The sequence below is a fragment of the Protopterus annectens genome, chromosome 2.part1, assembly GCF_019279795.1.
Source record: "Protopterus annectens isolate FY-2018-M chromosome 2.part1, PAN1.0, whole genome shotgun sequence".
Lineage (NCBI taxonomy): Eukaryota > Metazoa > Chordata > Ceratodontiformes > Protopteridae > Protopterus > Protopterus annectens.
Window position 1 is genome coordinate 1,731,955,985 of NC_056729.1, and position 21,432 is coordinate 1,731,977,416.

At 36.7% G+C, this 21,432-nt stretch overlaps 1 protein-coding gene across 2 annotated transcripts in view; it reads left to right on the forward strand.

Annotated features, from left to right (window-relative positions):
- The window catches only part of DVL1 (dishevelled segment polarity protein 1), a 2,262,785-nt gene that overhangs the window by 1,153,777 nt on the left and 1,087,576 nt on the right, over positions 1-21,432 (forward strand). For both annotated transcript variants that reach the window (XM_044063185.1, XM_044063186.1), the window contains exon 4: positions 6,624-6,736. In XM_044063185.1, the coding sequence (XP_043919120.1) occupies positions 6,624-6,736 (113 nt within the window). The remainder of the gene's footprint in view (positions 1-6,623; positions 6,737-21,432) is intronic.

Consider the following 21,432-nt stretch of genomic DNA (forward strand, 5'->3'; position numbering starts at 1 on the left):
ATGGACAATGATTGTGTCATATTTGTACTTGCCATGGAGTGACCAGAGTGCTTGTGTTATGTGGCGGATTCTAGCGCCCGATAGGCAGCTTACTGTGACTCTCTCCTTGTTCAGCCTGGTGAGTGGGACGTCAGTGTGTCTGACTATGGAGTCACCTATGACAAGTATGTTTGGTGTTGTATTTGGCCTTAAGGGCTGTGACTGCTTTGCACACTGCTTTTGTGGTTTATGTGTTGCTTGTGGGGTGTCTTGAGGTAGCAGTTGTTTGGGTGTCTGCTTTGGAGGCCTCTGCTGTTTAGGTAAATTTTTACTCAGAGCCTCCGAGTATGTCTTTGTGTGTTTATGTGTTTGATTCAGTGGAGTGGTAGCATTATGTGAGGCTGGTTTTGTGGTGTGTGTAGTTGCCTTCTCCTCCTGTCTGGTCTTGCCAGTCCTGAGTTGAGAGAGCTCAGCCTCCAGTTTGGCTAAATAGCTACATCTCTCGCAAGTATTTGTGTTATGTGGGAGGAGGAGAGGGTTGTCTGTGTACATGAGGCAGTTATAACATTGCCTCAAGATTCCCAGATTCACCAGCTGGACCGGAGAGGAGATTGACAACTGACCTTTGGACATGCTAGAATAATATTGGGAAATCCTTAATTGAAAACAAGGGCCAGTGGGGAGTGAGGGTGTAGTGCTTTTAATTTTTAGTGCTGACTTATATAATTGCTTTAGTGAGCAAGTGCCAGGTAACTTGAGTGCAATGTGTTACAAGTAACTAAATGCAAAACGACAAACAGTAACTTTCTTTCAAGTGAAACAAGGAAATAAGTACAGTAAGCAATGCAGATATCACTAGTGATCCACAGAAGCTGAGAAGTTGCGTATTAGGTGGAATTAGCTTCCAGGGAAATAACAAGCAAACAAACAACAAGCATATAAACAAAGCTAGATTCAGTAGGCCTGGATCTAGTCTATGCTAGAGCAAACAAGGTGAACCAATTTCAGTAAGATACAGTTCAAATATTCAGGCACTATAAACCTTCAACCAGAAAATTCCCAGCTCAGAAGGGCAGAGTCCAGCCTCTTCTCCCACAAGAGTGCAGACCACGAACCTTCTTAATGTAAAATAACTGGCCTGAAGCCCAAGTGCCTAAACCAGAACTAATACACTTGGACACTGGGCTCTCAATCAGCAGTTCCCAACTTAGAAGGATGAAAGCTACCTGTCCTGCCACCACAGTGCTTGCCACAAACCTTCCTAATGTAAAACAACTGCCCAAGTGCTTAATCCAAAAGACTTGAATGATAGCTACACTTTAATCAAGTTACAACCAAGCAGTAATAAATACCATTGAATACTTTAGAGACATTTACATAGTCCATGTAGAGGATGTGGCCATTCGCTCAAGTGCAGGTTTGACACATATGTGTCGTTGAAAGGGTAGTCGATGTTTAGTTCCTTCGACTACATAATATAGACCCATCATTTTCTATAATGCTTTGTGCCTCATGTTTCCAGTGCTTCTCAGCTACTTCAGTATTATAATGTCTGCACAATCTCCAGTGCAACAGTCTTGTTGTATTATTATGCCTTTCAGTATACAGTTCTTCTGCCATTAGTATGTCACAACAGCAACAAGATGTGCAACTGTTTCCAATTCTGTTTTACAAAAGCTACATTTGTCTGTTTCTCCCACTTGTTCAATGAACTTTGTAAACCAGCGTGTATGTAGCCCACAATCCTGGGATGCCAGTATTAACTTTTGTCTTTGGTTTAAATTCACCTCTGCTTAACCATTCCTACGTCAGATCCTGATAGACATGAAGTTGTTCCAGGAGTTTTCTGTACTTGCAGCTATATTTGTACATTTGCCACATTTCTTGCCTTCTCGTCCAATCCTTCACCTTATATTCTTTCTTTTTTTTTTTCTTCTTTTTTTTTGGCACATTCATTTGTTGTCCGATTTTTATCAATTTCTGGTTTGATTTCCATTCCTGCTTAACATGGATACGCTTCTGCTAAACTAAGCAGAGAAGTCATCGTAGACTTGTTCTCCTCATGTTTGGATCTTGTGTAGTCAACAGATATGTATGCAGTCCTATGACTGCATATCTGTAAATGTAATCCGTGTCAAGGAGGCCAATACCTCCTTCAGAATGGGAATATATTGTCTTGGTATGCACTGATTTTTATAAGTCATTAAATCATTTGATAAGCATGAAGCATTTTCCTTGCTTTCCTGTCCAACTGATCCAATACCTTTTGGGGTCAGTCAATCACCCCAAAATTGTTAGAACAGAAAGAGCAATTTGGTTTATAGCTTGGACTTTGTTCCTAGATGTCAGGGTTGTTTTCAGTATTAATTTTAGTTTTCTAAAATATTCCTTACTAAGTTTTGTTCGCATTTGTTCATGTTATATTGTCAATCCCTGACCGATTCCCAAATATTTATACACTTCCTCTTGCTCAAGTTCCTTTATATCACATTCCTGTCCCAGACAGATATTTTCTTGGTACTGCAGATTTCCTGGTTTAAAGGTTGCTTTTTTACATTTATCAAGATCAAATGACATTCTTATGTCATCTGAGAAAGTTTTCACCACTTGCAGTGGTGCTTTCAGTTTCTCATCTGATGAACTATATAGTTTTAAATCAAACACAAAAAGAAAATGAGAAGTCTTTACACATTTTTGTTTTCTAGGAGATAAATTCTAACCATGACCTAATCTGCTAAGGGCAAGACAAAAGAGCAGTGGTGACAGAGAGTCACCCTTGAATATCCCCCTTTGCATTGTTATCCCTGGAATAATAAGTGGTCCTTTATAATGGCTTAGTTGCAGAACGATTTGTTTAATGGTCACTGTGATAGAACCAATCAATTTAGGGTGCATCTTTTACATCTGTAAGCACACCTTTATCCATGAATGTGGGATGCTGTCAAATGCTTTTTTGTAGTCTATCCATGCCATACTTAGATTCTTCGGTTTTAAACAATTCTCCATTATGACTTTATTTAACAACAAATGTTCCTTTGTTCCATTTGACTTTCTTTTGTTACCCTTTTGTTCAGTTGGCATGCTTGAGTTTTCTTCTAAATGACTATAAACTCTGTTGGCATCAATTTCAAGCTATAGTTTATACATTGCTGAAAGGTAAGTTAGTGGTCTATAATTTTGAGGATAGCTTGTAGGTTCACTCAGGATGTACATGTACGTAATCCGTACTCAGGACTAAATCTTCATGTAAAGATCTTTGGCTAGAAATTAGGTACTGCATCTGGGCCTGGGGTTTTCCACTTAGGAGCTTTTCTTAATTTTGTTTTAGTTTCTCTGGCTGTTACTTCATCCCATTTCACATCCTGTACATTTGGACTTTTTACTGTTTCTTTTACTTCTTCTATCCATTTAGCATCTTTGTTATGTTCCACAGGATCTTCATAGATACTTCTCCAAAATTGTATATATTTCTTCCTTTTTGATGGTATTTCTATTCCTATTGCCTTGTTTCCTCATTCTCTATAAAACATTTTGGGTCATCAACAAAATTGGTTATTTTGCAGTTTTCCTTTATATTTATCTGCGTGTATCTTTACGTTTTTCTGCCAGTGCTGGTATGTTTAGTTTATTATTTGCAATAGTGTACAATAGATCCTGATCTATTCTGATACTACACATTGCTTTCATCATGTCTATCTTTCTAAGTATTTTTGTTGATCTGTTCTCTCTTCTGTACTCTTCTAACAGTGACACTTCTTGTCTTAATTGCTTTATAGTTTTCTGTATTCGATATTTCCGTGATGGCATTCGATTTCTTCCCCTCCTTTCCCTTACTGCCCTGTGTTTTTGTAGTAAGACTATACTTGTTATTAATGTTTTCTGTAGTTAGAGCTATATAGTAGCAGTTGTTATTGACTGTAGTGTGTGAAGAAATGTTTCTATTTTTAGTAGAATTAAGTGCTGTAGCTTGAAGTCAGTAAGCCGGTCTAGACATTAGAATCTGGAGACCTACGGCTTTTCTTCCTTTTGTGAGAAGAAGATGAGTGCATTCATAGAAAATCTGAGTTGATAGATGACTTCTTGTTTTATTTGTTTGCTGTGGAAGTGAATGTTAGTTGCTGTTCTGATAAAAGGCTCAGATAACTTTGGTGAGATAGTAACTGTATATTAATGTTTAGTGGGCCTTTTATTAAAGTGATAGGTTTCTGGAAAGTCATTGGGGAGTGTCATATAAAATCACACTGGATTTATTACTGTCCAGATGTAATTTAAATAATTTTGCAGTTTGGTTTGTAGGTCAGTAGGAGAAGGAGTGTGGTTAAGGGTAACAATATCATCAGAATAGTGTCTGCAGTTGAAGGAGGGATAGTCAAAACGCAGACTATTTATGAATGTGGAAAATAGAAGGGGTTCTATCCCTGAACTATAAGAACTTCAACAGTAAAACATTGTTGTAGGCAGTGCCTCCTTGCATAACTGTGGAGGTTATTTTCATTAGAAAGAGAACTAAATGGCACATTGAATTACAAAGGCTGTAAGTTTACAGAGTAGCTAAACAAACAGGGTATGGTTAATGGTTTAAGATGCACTTAAGATAATTGAAAATGCATTAGTATTTTTTTTTCCTCACTAATTAATTGTTTCACTTGCTGTTAGAGTATTGTAAATATAACTGAAGACCTCACTTTGATGTATGCTGTGTGAGATGATTATACAGTATTTTTTCCAGAAGCATTGTTAGTGGACAAAATATGGCTACAGGTCTATGGTCAGTGGGAGAATTGAACTGCTTTGCCTTTAGGATTGGTGCTGTAATCGCATGCTTCTGGTGAGTGTAAGGCTGTATGTTTCTGCCCTACTAGCCATTACCTACTGCACCTCTTTCACTTTTCTACCCCCTCCTTCACAGCTTTTGTACACTCAATTGTTTGCCTTACTTGCGGACCACTCATCTGTATGTTTTTTTTTTTTCACACATCTGTATGGGTTCATAAGATTATTTGGCATGCAGCCTAGCCAACCATACAGCCTAACTATGCAACCCAGACAGTTTAGTGGGTAAACTTGATAATGTGCACCCTATCTGACAGACTACTTATCCCAGGACTAAATGTGTTTGTACCCAGCCAGTCATCAGTGTAGAGTCTGAAGGACCCAATGAGACACAGAAAGGGAAGCTTGTCCTGAGGTAGTGGATTTTTTGGTTGAGGAACCTATTTTTCCAAGAGGTGTTTTTTTATATGGTGATGAAGATTAACGTCTTTGGAGACGGGGTTTGTAGTAGCAAGTTTTAGTTAATCTAGGTGGCTAAGGAAGCACAGTAATCTGATTTATTTAAGTTTGAAAACACTGCATTTTTGTAGTTGGCAAGATGGAAAAATTTACCTAGGGCATTGAGGAAAATTGCCCTAGTCTTTTCAAATGTTGCCATGGAATCTTTTACATCCATAATATAGGCACATAAACATTTAAGAAGGATATACATGGATCATCCTGAACAGGAAAGTAAGACTGTGGAGAATGGGGCATAGTCAGCGATTTATAGAAGCTAAATATTCCATGACTTTTCCAGAACTTCTTGTCATGTACTGGTAGTGGACACATGGAATGGCAACCAAAATAAATGGCAGGGAGGAAATTGGCAGAGGCATTCAAAAGGGAATGGACAAGGTGAAGGAAAATTGAGGGGAGAAGGGGGGGGGGTAGAGCAATAAATGTATTTAAAGGACAGACTAGGTAAACATACTGTCTTCTGATGGCCCTGTCTAATGAATTGGAGGTGAATATGCTGTCGCTCCTGTAACAAGAGAGAATTTATTATATACACCCCTCCATCATTCCCAGTTTTATGTCTGATTACAGAATTCAGGGAAGAAATTCTAAATTCAGTGTTACATCCTTTGATGGCCAAGAAACATCATTTCAGGTTTTCCTGTATAAGGAAGTACAAGAAATCTTCTTGCTAGCCAAAGAAATTGCTATACCTGGGGCTACAACTGGCTGCAGACTCACTCTGTACGTGGATTGGCAAGTGTTTTATTGTTTGCCTTCAGGTGATACACTAAGCATTAGTGAAACATTGCTGTTTTTAGGGTAGTCCCCAGATAAGTGGCATCTTGCACTGCTTGTCCATTATGGATAGCTTTACTGTGGCTGCCCTTAACCCTGTATGATGTGAGGAAAAAAAGAGGCAAATGGGAAAGGAAGGAGGAGGAATATCCCAGTTTAGGCCCACACAGAAAGGTTTCTTCATAGATCAGCTTATATATTTTTATTTATCTGGATTTATGGAAAAGTAGATAAAAGATGGATGGTAAATTTGATTTGTGGTCAGCTCAGCAATGTTACTGACTTTATAGATCCAGATTCTCCTCTTTATTTACAGTATGTATGTTCTTTTCACTTGTTATAGGCTTTTCCTTTACAAGTTTGATTCCTTGTCTTGTTTTCTAAGCATCGTCTATGTCTCCGCTCGACTAACTGCCTTGCAACGTTTGTCTTCAGTGTGTATGCCTTGCTTTAATGCATCATGTTAAAATCGCTTGATACACTCATTATTAAACTAAATAATTGTTCACAAAAAAAGCAAGAAAACAGTTTTGTAGTTTGAGATTACTAACGTGAAGTCTATATATTTATTGTAGTCCAAATGCTGCAAGCAGCAGAGATGGCTTAGATAATGAGACTGGGGCAGAATCAGCGCCCAGCCATCGGAGAGAAAGGCACAGGCGGCGAAACAGAGAAAGTCATGACGAAGGTAAGGTTATTAGCTCCTTTTCATGTGTTTGGTATAGTCAAACATTGTTCATCTTTGTGGTTTTAGTGCTGTATTACGTATATGTCTTTTGATACTAGATAAACAGACAAACTCTCGGAAACCAAGGAGGTCTTCAGCGGCAGTCATTACTTGCTGGGACTGGATACTCCTTACAGAATCATAGGGTGACTAGTGAATGTGCAAGCAGGAAGTGTTAAACTATACAGTGTGAAGACATATCAGCACTGTGCTTTACAGAGTTACATGTTTCCAGAAACGCACTTTGCTAAGGTAGATTCACTGTAAGTACATTTTTGACAGCCCTAATGTTTTTAAGTCTTTTGATACTGAGCAGTAGGAAGGTAGTTTATTCATTTGCTTTTAAGAGATATGTAAGCAAAGAAACCACTTGCTTCCTGAATGCTTATTTTCCAAAAGCCTCTACTGAAAACATAGTTCATGGGATTTGCAATAACCAGTAACTGGTGTGAATTACAAAAAAATGTAAAACATGGAAACTATTCAGTTGACAATGAGCTACACACCGTTAGTAACAAAGGTCAGTCTGTAGATGCTGATTTTATACTGCAGATTTATGAAAGAATAATGTATTTTATTTATCAAAAAGTGCTTGTTTTATGGTCAAACAAGGGGTTGTATCTCTGTAAGTATGCTTCAGACATCCAAGATACCAGTCGGTTAATTGTTAGAGAGCTTTCCAGTGATGCATGACAAGATTGGTTATCGTCCTGCTGTCTTGTGCTAATATTACAGAAGCTCCGCAAAATACCTGCACATGTGTGACATGACAAGTTTTAGTGGCAACATTGTGTGCCTTAATTTTTTGCATAAGATGGCCTCAGTTGTTTGCCTGTAGGTCACAAAGCTTTTAAGATATGAATGCAGTTATGCAAATGCTTAATATTTGTAATTCACACACATGCACATAAGACTTTTCACCACTGCAATGTCATGATGCCCGGAGTGGGAGAGGGGGGTCTTCAGGTAATATATATTTCTGTATGTATCACAGGAGCATACAGTCCCCTCCAAACTAAAAGGTCATGATCTCTTGGGATTCAAGACATTATTATATTGCCCAGAATTAGTCTTCCATAAAGCCCCGAGACTAGTTCACAATGCAGATGAATTTTATGAAACCTAAGTTTGCCTTTTACAAGTTAACTATTTCTTGATTGGTAACTGAGCTTGTCTAGGACTGTTTCATCTAGAAGAAAATGTTATGAATTTCAAAAATTAACCTTAGTAAACTGAATTATATTACCAGGCCAATGTCAATTAAATTAACATTAGCAAAATGCAAAGAGAAATTGATTAGATTCATATTCATTGTGGTTTTATTATGGGGAGATCAATAAATGTCATTAATATGGTTTACAGGCTGTCAAGTATCCCAGTCAGACCAGTAAACCAACTATTACAGATAGCATGTTAATTTTGGGTCTACTTCATATTGTCAAATTTTCACTTACCCGAAAATCAGAAGCACAGGACGACTTTGCCAAAAACGTAGTTTAATGAACACCTGGATCACCGCAGTTTTACTCCAGGAAAGTAACCACTTGGCCACCATGACAAAATAAATGAACCAAAGAAAATACAATCCAGTCAAGTGGCAGGCTTCACCCCCCAACACCAACCCTAACTAAATATACCAATTCTAAGATTGCACTATAGTGAGGAAAAGGGCAAAGTTCACCAGGTTGGCCAAGTGGTTAGGTTCTCGGAGTTAAACTGTGGTGATATGGGTGTCTGTTAAACTATGTTTTCTCATGCTTCTGATTTTTGGATAAGTTAAAATTCGATAATACCAGGTAGATGTGTTCATTTCAGTACATATATGCCCCTGTAATACTTTGAAACATTTTCTTTTTTGTAAAGTCATCTGTTTTTGTATCCACTTAACATTTACATTAGAACTTGTTATACATACTGTCAATGCAAAGGGTTAAGACTGTGAGTTTGATTCCTTTCATACAGGTTTCAGTTCCCTCAGCCTTTACTGTGTGACCTTGAGCAACTCACCTAACTAGACATTGCATCTGGGTCACCCCCAAAAAGTGCCTGTGTGTACATTTGGCATACCTGTTTAACACATATTATTGTTGATGTTATTATTATTATAATTATTATTATTGTTATTATCATTTTATTCTGTATAATTATATAAAATAAAAGTACACACTTTTATCTTGTATATTAGTTTTAAACAGTGGGCCTCCAGTGAAAAGGGCATATTTCAGCTCAGTCAGACTTTCACAGGAAACAAAAGCAGTAAGAAACTCAGTAAATTAATAAGTAAATTGAAACCCAAATGTATAATTGTATTCTGTTGGATGCAATCATTTCAGGCATTTGTCTTAATTGTTACTACACAGTCAAGTTTTGTACACGTGAAAGAAAACAAAAGCTGGATAAACGCCTGGTATACACCTCAAGCGAAAAAAAATGAAAAGACCAATGGTTAGACCACAGCTGAAGATAAAAATGGAATAATCCACGTCAGGAAATAAATCACTTGCAGCTTCACAGTAGTGCCCTTTATAAAACCAAAAGTTGTAACTGAGATGTAGTAGTCAAGGTAGGAAACGGTTCACCTGCAGTTTCACACCACTTTATTAAACAAAAGTAAGCGCTTTTGCGATCTAAGTCAGCTGATCGCTTCTTCAGACTCATAAAAACAGTTAAAACATTGGTATTAAAAATATGGTTCAACCAATGAAAACACATATAGAACTATGACATAGACTAATTAAAATTGCATACATCAGTACATTCATTTGCCTTATATTCTGCATAAGATGAAATAAAATATACATATAAGTTTTGTACAGTCTACATAAAAACAAATTAAGCAAACTTACTTAAAGGGATCTACTAGTCGTCTATTAATTACCACAGAATGTAAACTCAAATATATTTACTTGCACTTAGAAGGTGCATTCTTTAATCTTATAAGTATCCTAAATTCATTTCTTAATCTAGTCAAAATATCAATTATTTCTGTTTACTTGCATCTCCCACCTCATCATTAATATCACCATTAATATAAGAATATTATAGCACTATAATTTTTTATCACATAGGGAAGATTCTTAGCAACTAAGGTCAGGTCTGTCTTCTATGTAGTCTGTCCATAATGTGTATACCCTTATCTAAAAGGACATGGTATTGTAATAGTTATTTTTTTCTAGGCTATTAATATCAACAGAAATAACATTACCCATTCTAACTTAGAGCATCTTAGATTTTGTCTTATCCCAATACCATTAACATCTCAATCTTACACTTGAGTGCATTATCTCTATCAGTAAATTTTCAGGTTCCATCTGAAAGTGAGCTAGACCTCAACCTGGCAAAAAATAAATGTTTCCATGAACTGAATACTTCTTCTCCCTTGCATTTCCAGCAGTGAGATTTTGCAGTTGAAAACCTCTTTCTCAGTCCTTGCAAAGTATAAAATTATTTGTGGAGGTGTTTACATTTACTAATTGTAAACAAACTAAATTTGGTGTTATATTGTCAAAAGAAATGTTCACGTTATTTCACATCTTCATTTGATAGAATACGGCATTCAGTGTTTTACATGGTTGACTGATTACTACTTGCAAAGCGCTGGGGGTTCATTTCACATCTCTAATATAAAACTGGCCATTAATGGGTGTGAAGCATCCAATGGTTCTATCAATGCCAGCTCTGTAACTATATGCCCCAATTTGGGCTATTTCTTTATTGGTCCCAAAATATGTTTTGTTTTCATATCTTTCAAATTTCTTAAACTTATGTCCTTAAATACCTATGTTACTATCTTCTTTGCATTGTAACCACATTGTCCGAGAATTAGATTTCATCTTTTCTAACATGTTGCATAAAGTTACTACCTCATGCTTTGTCACTTAGGAAAATTCTGTTCTGCTATTCAAATATGCATATGAAGGAAAACCTTCCAAATCTACTAATGTTGTCAGTGAAGAATTATATTCCCAGTTGCCCTCATATTCATGAAGAAATATTAGACATACTAATTTTAACCACAATGCTTCATAATATAAATTTATGGCAGGAAGATTTAAATCTCAGTTATCCTTTGAAAGCATCTGTATTTCAAGAAAGTCTAGCCTTGCCTCCATCCGCTCCTCCTAAATTAACTGTCTAAATGTGAACACTTCATCATGGATGATATGGACTTTGAATACTAAGCAAACAAAACTGGGGAGAGAGAACAGTTTTGCCTTATTCCTGTATGTAATCTAAAGGGCAATGAGATTCCTGCTTGAATTTTCACTCTGGCAACAGAAGCTGAGTATGCTGTCCTGATTAACTCAACAAATTCTGTAAAAACATACCTTTGTTGAATGAACTCTTGTCAAAGTCCTTCTCTGCATCCAGTCTCTTGACCAGTAACATGTCCTTGTTTAGCTGCATAGACCTTATTACTAATACTTTTTTCTATAATTTCAAATGTCTATTTTCCCCTAACAAATCCACACTGATCCATTTGTTATCTTATTATTATAAAGATAGCAGGTCAATAAAGTGTGGGCATAACATTGATATAGGTGCATGCAGCCTAGTTATTACAAATGGAAGACTATTAGCATTAACATTCTAACGCAATAAAAAATAAATAAATAAATCATACTCTGCCTAATGCATCCTCATTTGAATACAAACGTAAAGAAATGAACAAAAACAGTGTTGGTATTAAGAACCTCAAGGAAAAGTACTTAAATAAATGTGCTTATCCTCTATGACCATCATTTAGTATGTAAATAGGTTTCAGGCTATAAATAGAATAAACTAAAACTAAAAACCTCAAAAATAAAATAAAAAAAAAACATATACAAATCTCTTTCTGCCGCATATCCTTGCATTATCAAATATTTCTACTGACCATTTTCAATCAGTCATGGAAATATCTCAAAATTACAATTTATCATTATCCAGCAGTGAAAAAAATGTGTGTGTGTGTATATATATATATATATATATATATATATATATATATATATATATATATATATATATATATATATATATATATATATATATATATATATATATATATATATATATCGGGCGGCACAGTGGTGCAGCGGTTAAGGTTGTTGCCTCACAGCAAGAGGTTCTCCGGTTGGATTCTCGGCTGGGGTGCCTTCTGTGTGGAGTTTGCATGTTCTCCCTGTGTTCAAGGTGGGATTCCTCCGGTACTCGGTTTCCTCCCACATTCCAAAGACATGCATCTGGAGCATTTCTCCCTGGGCCTCTGCTGAAAACAGGCTCTGTGGAACCTAGTCGGACATTCCCGGTCAACAAATGTTAAATAAAAATAAAATAAAATAAATATATATATGTGTATATATATATATATATATATATATATATATATATATAATGTTTGTATATGTATATATATATATATATATATATATATATATATATATATATATGTATAGGTTCATAGGTTCGTACTAAGCTAACTGCCCTTGCGAGCCATTTCAAGCCTAGCCAGTTATCCCTTGAGAGAATCAAACCCTGCACCTTGTGTTTGTATATATATATATATATATATATATATATATATATATATATATATATATATATATATATATATGCCAAACCTGAGTCTTTGCCTCAGTTGGAATGCAGTTAGTAAATCAAAAACCTATTTGGAAGCCATAAAAAGATATTTTTGGAGAACAGTGAACACTATTGTTATGGCTTGGTTGCTGGTCTGTCTGTTGGTTCCTGATTTATCTAGGAAGGTACAAAATAAAAATAAAAAAAAAGTGAAGAAGAACTGAAAAAGTTAAGAACTGAACTATAGCAAGCATGACGCACAAATTCAAAATAATTTTGTCAGGTGAAACAAGTTTTGTTACATTATCTCTTATAACCTGTACATCTTATGATATATATATATATATATATATATATATATATATATATATATATATATATATATATACTGTTTCTTTTGAAAATATAATCAACTTCTACAAAGGCATTCAGTTTTGAGATGAATTTGAATACAACTGAATTAAGAAAAATAATTCTTATTCTGGGTATACCTCATGACACAGGATTTGTTTTATGTCATTATTTGTAAGAAATAAACTCAAAACAACCATATTTCACAAGTAATCACCCAGGCTTGCAAAAAACAGAAACCTCTTTAGAGGACAAATGATTCATTCACCACATATTATTAGGGATGAGGAGGTGTTTGTTAAAGAAACAACAATATTAGTGGGTAAGTTTCAACACAGAGGTTATCCTCTACAAGACGTTGGGCGAAATAAAAAATGAGATCCTTACTAAAAAGAACAGTAAATTTTTACCAGTACTGGGGAGACAGCTTACAAATTAATAAGTGTAACAGGTTTAACAAAGATTAACACATAAAATATTCCAAAGCAATGGTTTTACCTTTTAACCACAATTTCATCTTTGTTAAGAACACTTTGTAGAAGCATTGCACAACTGTACTAGGTGTGGTTGGATTGGCTGTTAAAGTTGGTGATTTCATTGTCTTTTATTGTAGGTTTTAGCCATGTTTCTGATAAACATAGGATGTCAAATAGGTGGACATCTAGGAGGGCATGAACTTGAGGGATTTTATTGTGAATACTGCGTATATTAAGATGTGCAATAGAGAGTGAATTGGAAGGTTTGGTAGGAGGTAGGGTACTAGTCTTGTTTTGGTTACAGTTTGCAGTGGTAAGGGTAGAGTTTGGGCCAGGGTAGGATGAATGTCCCCGTCTATTAAGGAATGGAGGAGTGTAAAGTGTTTAGGCTGGAGGGGCTTACAATAGTAGTCAAATTATTTTTTTTAGTTTTTAGGTTGCTATATTTAATGTGTACTAGTCTGTGATATTTAGCTAGTAGGTAGCTGGGTTTGCAAATTAAATTTAGAATGTTTGGAGAGATAGCTAGTGTTAGTGTTGAAGTGTGTTTGGAAGGGTAGAGAAGGGCAGAGTAAAGAGGTTTTTCATAGGAGGTTAAGAGATAGGTAGTGGTTAGAGCAGGTAAGAGTGAGACCAATATTAATAATTGTAATTGGTATGGCATGACTGATTTAGACATAATATTGTTTAGTGAGGTGGGAATTAAAGTTGAGGTAGGTTTTATAGGCAGGTTAGGAGGAGTGTCAGTAGGTGATGTGTATTAACAAGGAGGGATGAAAGGTAAGGTATCAGTGGACATGTTGTGAAAATTGGGACTGGGTGTGGTAATGATGTAATTTGTGTGATTGGAGTTGGTGTAATGGGGGTGTGTCTTTACAGGAATAAATCTAGGACCACTGGGGATGGGTGAAATTGGGGGCAGGGTAGGGGAGCGGAGTGAGCCCGAAGGGCGAACGGAGCGGGTAGACAAGAGAGTGGACTATCAAGGATGACAGTCTGTGAAGTGGGAGAATTCTGCAGGTAAGTCTGAAAGTGAGAGAATATAGAAGTAAGTTGTGAGGCTAGTAAGAAGAAAGTTAGGATATCAGAGGAGTAGAATGTGATTAAAGATACCTTAGGACAAGGGTGAGAAGGTGAAAGAGTAAGTCCGTGAAAAGTAGAAGCTGAAAAACAGGGTTAGGGAGGTATGGTAAAGAATAGTTGTGGGAATAGATATACAGAAAGCTTATGGTAAGGCGCCACCTAGTGGCCAGTGTGGCGAATTGTTCGCCTACAGGGGGTAGCAGGCTACGCGAGAGGGGGAGATAGGCTAGTTATTAGAAGAGAGTGAGCAAGCTGGATATAAGGGTTAGTTAAAAAGATAAATGATAAATGGGGGAGGGGGGTTGTTGGCTGCTGGCTGAGTGGGAAGCTTCCCTATCCTAGGAGAGTTTTTAAATTTAAAATTTTTATACATTAATTAAGATTTAAATTTTTTTAAACATTAATATTAGTACAATGTTCTAGTAGCTGTTTCAGTATGTAATTTATTAGTTTGCCAACAGCCTAAACAGCCAAATAATATGAATAAATTTCACTTTTTTAGTGTTCTGAGTAGTAAGACAATAAGTCTGAAACAGTAGAATAAAAGCAGAATTTTTATTTTTATTTTAATCTGTTCATTCACCAGGTAAACTTGTTGTACCAAGTGTCCCCTGGGAGCACTGTCAGGTTAAGTGGCAGTTAAAATTAGCCATATCCTTTGTCCTTGATTACAGGTGAGAGCTCATTAATGGCTTAGAAACAGAATCTTCTACGCCATCTGCCACACAGATTTTAGGGAGATGGAGGAATTAGGGTCTGTGGTGGTCCTGTGTCCATCATGAATTGACTGCTACCTTATGCCCATTGCTGTCAAAACTACTAAAACTGTGATCTGAATAGCATAGAGATAGTAAGTCTTGTTTCATTCTGGTGGCTGCCAAAAAAAGCAGTTACCAGAAAGCGGAAATCATAGTGTAAACCAACTGTATTAGAGGTATTGAACATGGTAACAGAGATAAAAGAACAGGAAGTGGGATCTTTAGAAAAAGGTAGGAGCAAAGTACATAGAAATAAAAATGGAAATCGTGGGAGCAATGCTTGCAGAATAATGTTTTGGAGGAGGACTGAGGTTTAAGTGACGGCAGGAACTGATCAATTTATGTAATATTGGATTGATGATAATAATACAAAAGAATTTACGTGTTGTATAATGTTTACAAATGGGAATATGTTAATTTGGTCTGTTTTCTTTTCTATAAGTGTATGTTTTTCTATATCTTAAGTGATAATTCAGTAAAACAAGAATCTTTTTAAACCTAGCCATGCATCCCAAATCTCTGACAAGTTCTGGTACCCTTCATAAAAGTAAGCAGGTCTTGGGAGAAGAGGCCTGGGAGATGAACCATTTATAGGCTACCTTTGTCCATTAGAGAGGTAGGTGCCAAACCAGGGATGACTTTCCTGTTCTCCATCTAGTTGTCCAAATTACACCTGAATTTGTTTAGGGAAGAACTCTGTTTCAAATGGATGGGGAGCTTGTCCTATAAAGGGGATAGTCTCTGGAATGCATTCCTGTCTCGCCAGTGGGTCCTATTTGTATCACAGGCAAGGTTTAAGTCTTTAGAATGAGTAATTCTATTGCTGCTTGTTTTGTGGATATGAGGGAGGTCCATCAGAGTTGGTCTGACAATATTTTTCATGCCAGGCATAGATTTCCTCTCAACAGCCTGTAGTAGACAGAGTACAGGGATAGGGCTTTGAGGTAGTCTGCATAGGACTTGTTACTTATGCCTTGTATTCTTTTAATGAGGAACCTCTGTGGACGTTCCAGTTGTTGAATATGCCTGGTTAGGTTTATACCAAAGGGGACATTCTATTCAATGATAGATCTGATGAATGCCAAATATAGTAGAACAGTAAGCTCCTTGGAGATTTAAACCAGTAATGACAGAAAGAGCTTAAAAAAGTTCAGGTGTACACAGTGTAAGATCATTAAGATAACAAAGATAACTTCCGTGAGAGGTCAGATAAAAATGTTTTCACCCACAGCACTGCATAGATGGTGGGGGTCTAGCAGTTCTCTTCATCTCCCACCTGTTTATTCTGCAATTTTTGTATGTAAGGCTCTGCCTATAACTCATGCATGAGATTTATCTTGGATTCTTTAGTTGTCACCCCCATGAGTCACTTGCAGGATCATCAGTAAGTCACTTAACCAGAGCCTAATTTCCAGAAAAACTGGCATAAGTGTAAAGAATAAACAAAATATCTGAGCTTCTTTATAATGTATTGCTCCATAAAAATAAAACAGTAATAATAACTACTTGTTAAGTAAATATAACAAAAAAGGATACCTGCTTTCTTTGCATTTGTACAGTGAGTAAAACAAATGTACAACATGGAAGAATGTATATTACAGGCATTTAGTTACATACTGTTGAAAGGGTGGGTGCAGTTATTACAACTACAGTGAATGATAAGGTGATATGTCTGGAGGCTTAATTTGAAAGACGTGAACATTTTGGTTTTGAAACATAACAGCATATTTGTTTTAGAAATTCAAGATATCAAGAGCAAGTAAGACTGCCATGCCAAGCCGGTTGTTTTGTTCAGTGTTGTATTTGAGCATATCACATTTCTTTCTAAAAAGTATTTATTTCTTACTTGAAATTTCTTCACATTTCTTAATTCCTTTATACTGCACTGTTAACAGTAAGGAGTAATAGCGCAATGTTTTGATAGCTGGTGATCTATTTAACTTGTAGTGAATTGCATTCTCTGATTCTGTGTTTAAGATTAGCATTAAAGATTTAATGACAGATTTGTGGTCTATGTGTATATGTGACAGAGAAACACATTCCTGTCAAGTCTTGCCTTTTTAAATACTTTGGAACGTTTTCTGATATGATAATGTAACGTGTAGATAGACTAATGTAGTATAAATCATATTACTTCTTAAGTGACCACTAAATGAAAACAAATCCCACTTTCTGATGTACAGCTGATCGCCCATTGCCAGCATGTTTGCCATATGCACTGTGTAAGCTTTGCAGTGCATCTAAATTAAGATTTGCATGAATTATGGGGATGTTGGCAGAATTCAATATTTCCACCAATAAATTGCTTTATGGTGCATATTTCTTGCAATTGTCTCTCATCACTAGCACTTGTATTCACAGTGGCATATTAAAAGTATCAGTATGTACTAATAGGGAATATTGGGAGAGTGACATTCGCACATCGTCAGAGTTTTGATGCTTTAGACATTGCAGGGACCAAGAGACATGTATAGGCCTGCTTTTTAGGTCAGTTAAAACTATTGTATTACCGTTTTCAGTGGACATCCATTCTTACACAAGGAGAAGAAAGTATTAAATTAAGAAATGGTAAAATTTTATATAAAATGCCGTAACTGAAAAAGACATGTTCACAAGGCCTTTGGAAAACTTAAATGTTTTAGCGACAAATTCAGGGATGTTTTTGCAGGTGTTGCTGCATATTTTCAGGCTAATGCCATGGATCATCAATGCCGCATTATACATCTGTTCACTGATTCAAAGGTTGCTTGTGTGAAATGTTATATAAATGTAATGATACTTGTAAATGATTTTATTTTAACAAATGGAGTTCCATTAACTAAATGGAGTGTAATCACTGAATGGTATATTTTTGAACTAATTTAAGTTATGCATTGCTATCTTTTATTAAGCCCCTCCATACTGAACAAATCATAAAACACTGCATTTTGCCATTCTTGAGATATTAAATGTTGCCTATTAATGTAGAGCTGTTCAGCTTTGGACCAGTAAAAAGAGTTATATCATAAGCTTTTTTAGTTACACAGTTCCGCTAAACATGTTAGTTGCTGCTTGTCTTCATATAGTCTTTGTTTAGCTCATCTTTCAACAAGTTTATTGAACATTATATTTGTTAAAAACAGGTTTCTAGACTCAGCCACATTATGAAATGAGTTTTGTTTTGTATAAGTTTGTGTGTGCAGTTATAGCAAAATAACACACAAAGTCTCCTTGACTGTCAAAACTTGTCACAATTCAAAATTGCCTTCGAAAACTTTTTGCACAACAGAAAATAATTAATTCTGGTCAATATATCATTTCGATGCATGAGGCAACATAATTTTTAACATTCTTTAAATCTTTTTTTTTTTTGTCAGCAGAAGTTAACCACTTTCATCGGTATTCTTTATTGACAAGGTATACATATGTCATTGCCTGAGGATTTTTAGACTAAAACAGAGAAGTCAGTCAGACAAAGGTGAATTCACATGGGACCCTTTTCTCACTTTTCTGAACTGGTATTGTTTGCCTGAGACCCAAGTCAGTGTACTACATTGTTAAAATAACTAAAGAGATTACCTTCCCAAGTTAGTTGCTTCTGTCATGTTTTGTCATAGGAAGTTGCAGGAAACTCTAAACATGAGGAAAGATGACGGCTTCAGAAACTGTTTCCCTAATTGTGATATCAGTGCATGGGCAGAACCTTTGAAGTGCTTGAGTAAAAAGAAAAATGTTTGGATATTTACTTTATCTGACAGAAACATTTAAGACAAGAAAAATGTTATAATCTTCACAAAATGCTATGTTTCTTTCACTCTACAAACAAAAATGTTTTGTCCGTAGGCATCCTAGGAAACAGGCAAAACATACTTCGCACAGAGGCCAAGTTTGATTTTATGAGATATCTGACTGAAAACAGACAGTGTCACTTATTTTAAATATCTTATACAAGTCTAGGCTTTGCTAAATGAATTATAAGGCATTGCAATCTGCATTGTTTAAGAAGTAGATATTCACATCAGGTAAAATAAGTATTCTGTGTAAGCCAATACTTTTGAACGTTTCAGGGCAGTGTAACTACCACAATAACTTCATACCCTACAGTGAGAACAGGCAACCTTTTTTGAACAGTGTCAGAAATCTTGACTTCTACCCTAGCATGATATTCAGCAATCCGGCTGACAAATCATGGGTGAGATATATGGGGTGCTTGGATGTATTTTAATTAACTGACAGTAACTGCCATTACAGTCAATACATTTGCTTACATTTGTATGAAATGCTGCCAGAAAAATAAACTGCGAGTCTCTGATGTCAGTGATCATGTTACTGCCCTGAGCCAATTACCACCAAAGTATCAGGGAAAATGTCAAAGTGTGCCTGAATTTATTTTATTTTATTTTTATTTATTTAACATTTGTTGACCGGGAAAGTCCGACTAGGTTCCACGGAGCCTGTTTTCAGCGGAGGCCCGGGGAGAGATGCTCCAGACGCATGTCTTTAGAATGTGGGAGGAAACCCACGGGAACACAGGGAGAACATGCAAACTCCTCACAGAAGGCAACCCAGCCGAGAATTGAACCAGAGAACCTCTTGCTGTGAGGTGACAACGTTAACCACTGCACCACTGTCCCGCCCCAATGAATGTCACTTATCTGCATTGCTACCCTAGAGTATATTATTCTGTTATTGAAATATTTCAATGTGAAACTCTATTTTAATCAGTAGATTTAACTATTATTAAAGAATTGCTACATTAGCTTTAAAGTAGCCACATAGACTTCAGTTAGATTCCCATGTCCCCAGTGTCACTACAGCAGTCAAGCTCTGCACACGTCTAAGTAGTTTGCATTCCTTAATCATCTTTGATGAGCAAAAACATCTTTCATTCATGTTGAACTTTAGTTACTGTAATATCTGATGTAATAGAGTGTGTGTGTGTGTGTGTGTGTGTGTGTGTGTGTGTGTGTGTGTGTGTGTGTGTGTGTGTGTGTGTGTGTGTGTGTGTGTGTGTGTGTGTGTGTGTTTGTGTGTGTGTGTGTGTGAATGACCTGAGATATACCTCTCTGGACTACATGAGAAGAGACATGAAAGAGCCCTCTGATCATATAGCCCAAGCCGGTATGACCCTGACCCTGAGTAGCATCCTGCCCTCACCAAGAATGATGCCACAGTATAAAGAAAAAAATGATAAATTTCAAAAATTGGCTAAGTTTCTGGTTTCATTCAAAGGGGATCCAGTATCGGTCCACCTGGGATGACATGCTCAACAAGCCACTTTGCTTCGCAAGAGATGGCTTGCATCTGTCACCCTTAGGCTTTTGAATACTGGCCAAGGCTTTTGCTGCCCCCATAGTGCCTTTTTTAGGCAAGGCTCAAAAGACAAACCTACTACCGTAAATAGCACAAGTAACCAAAAACTAATGGTAATGCTACTCAACGCCAAAAGTCTAAACCTCAAAATGCATGCACTCGAGGCACTCCTCAGTATGGAGAACATTGATATCTGTGCAGTAACAGAAACCTGGTTTAAGGCTCCAGAGAGCACCCCAGCACTACCAGGCTATAAGTCATACCATACTTTCTGGCCGCAGAACCAGGACCAAAACACAAAAGGCGGTGGTTTATCCAGATTCATCAAGGATACCCAAACCTCCAGGTTACTGGAGCAGCACAATGCCTTAAAAATCATTCATGTGCAACTAACAATGGGCAAAACTGCAATTCAAATTGTAGTTTGCTACAGATCACCCACCATGACCCAGGACCCCCATTCTGCATTTCTGGAAACACTGGAAAATATGAAGGTCCTACCAAATTCCCTAATATTGGGTGATTTCAATTACCCAAACATTAACTGGGAGCACTACTCAAGTACTAACTCCCTTGCCCAACGCTTCCTAGAATTTATAAACTCGAACACCCTGGATCAGCTGGTCAGCACCCCCACCAGAAGTGACAACATATTGGACCTAGTCATCACCAGCATGGGTGACCGGTGTTCTACACCGGAGGTCAACCCCTCGCTGGTTAAATCAGACCATAGACTAATCACTCTTGATATCCACATTCCTCCCCACCACCAATCAAGGAAACCACCGTGAAAAACATTTCAAAAGCAAACTTCACATTACATAAGACCGAGGTGGAAAGGTTCACAGCCCCCATGCTAAAGGACAATGCTGTCCAAGCTGCTGAATCCCTTACAAAGGCACTCTATGAGCACCTGCAAAAATGCATGGATCATGCTATCCCAAGCAAAACCAAGACTCACTCCTCCAAGAAAAGGAAACCAGTCTGGTGGACTCCTGCCATAAGCAAGCTATACAATAGAATGAGGAAACTAGTACAGAAAAGAGTAAAATCCCAAGAAGGAAAGACATCCCTGATCAGTATCAGCAAGAAACTATGATCCCTCATAAAATCATCCAAGGCTAGCTTCGAAAGA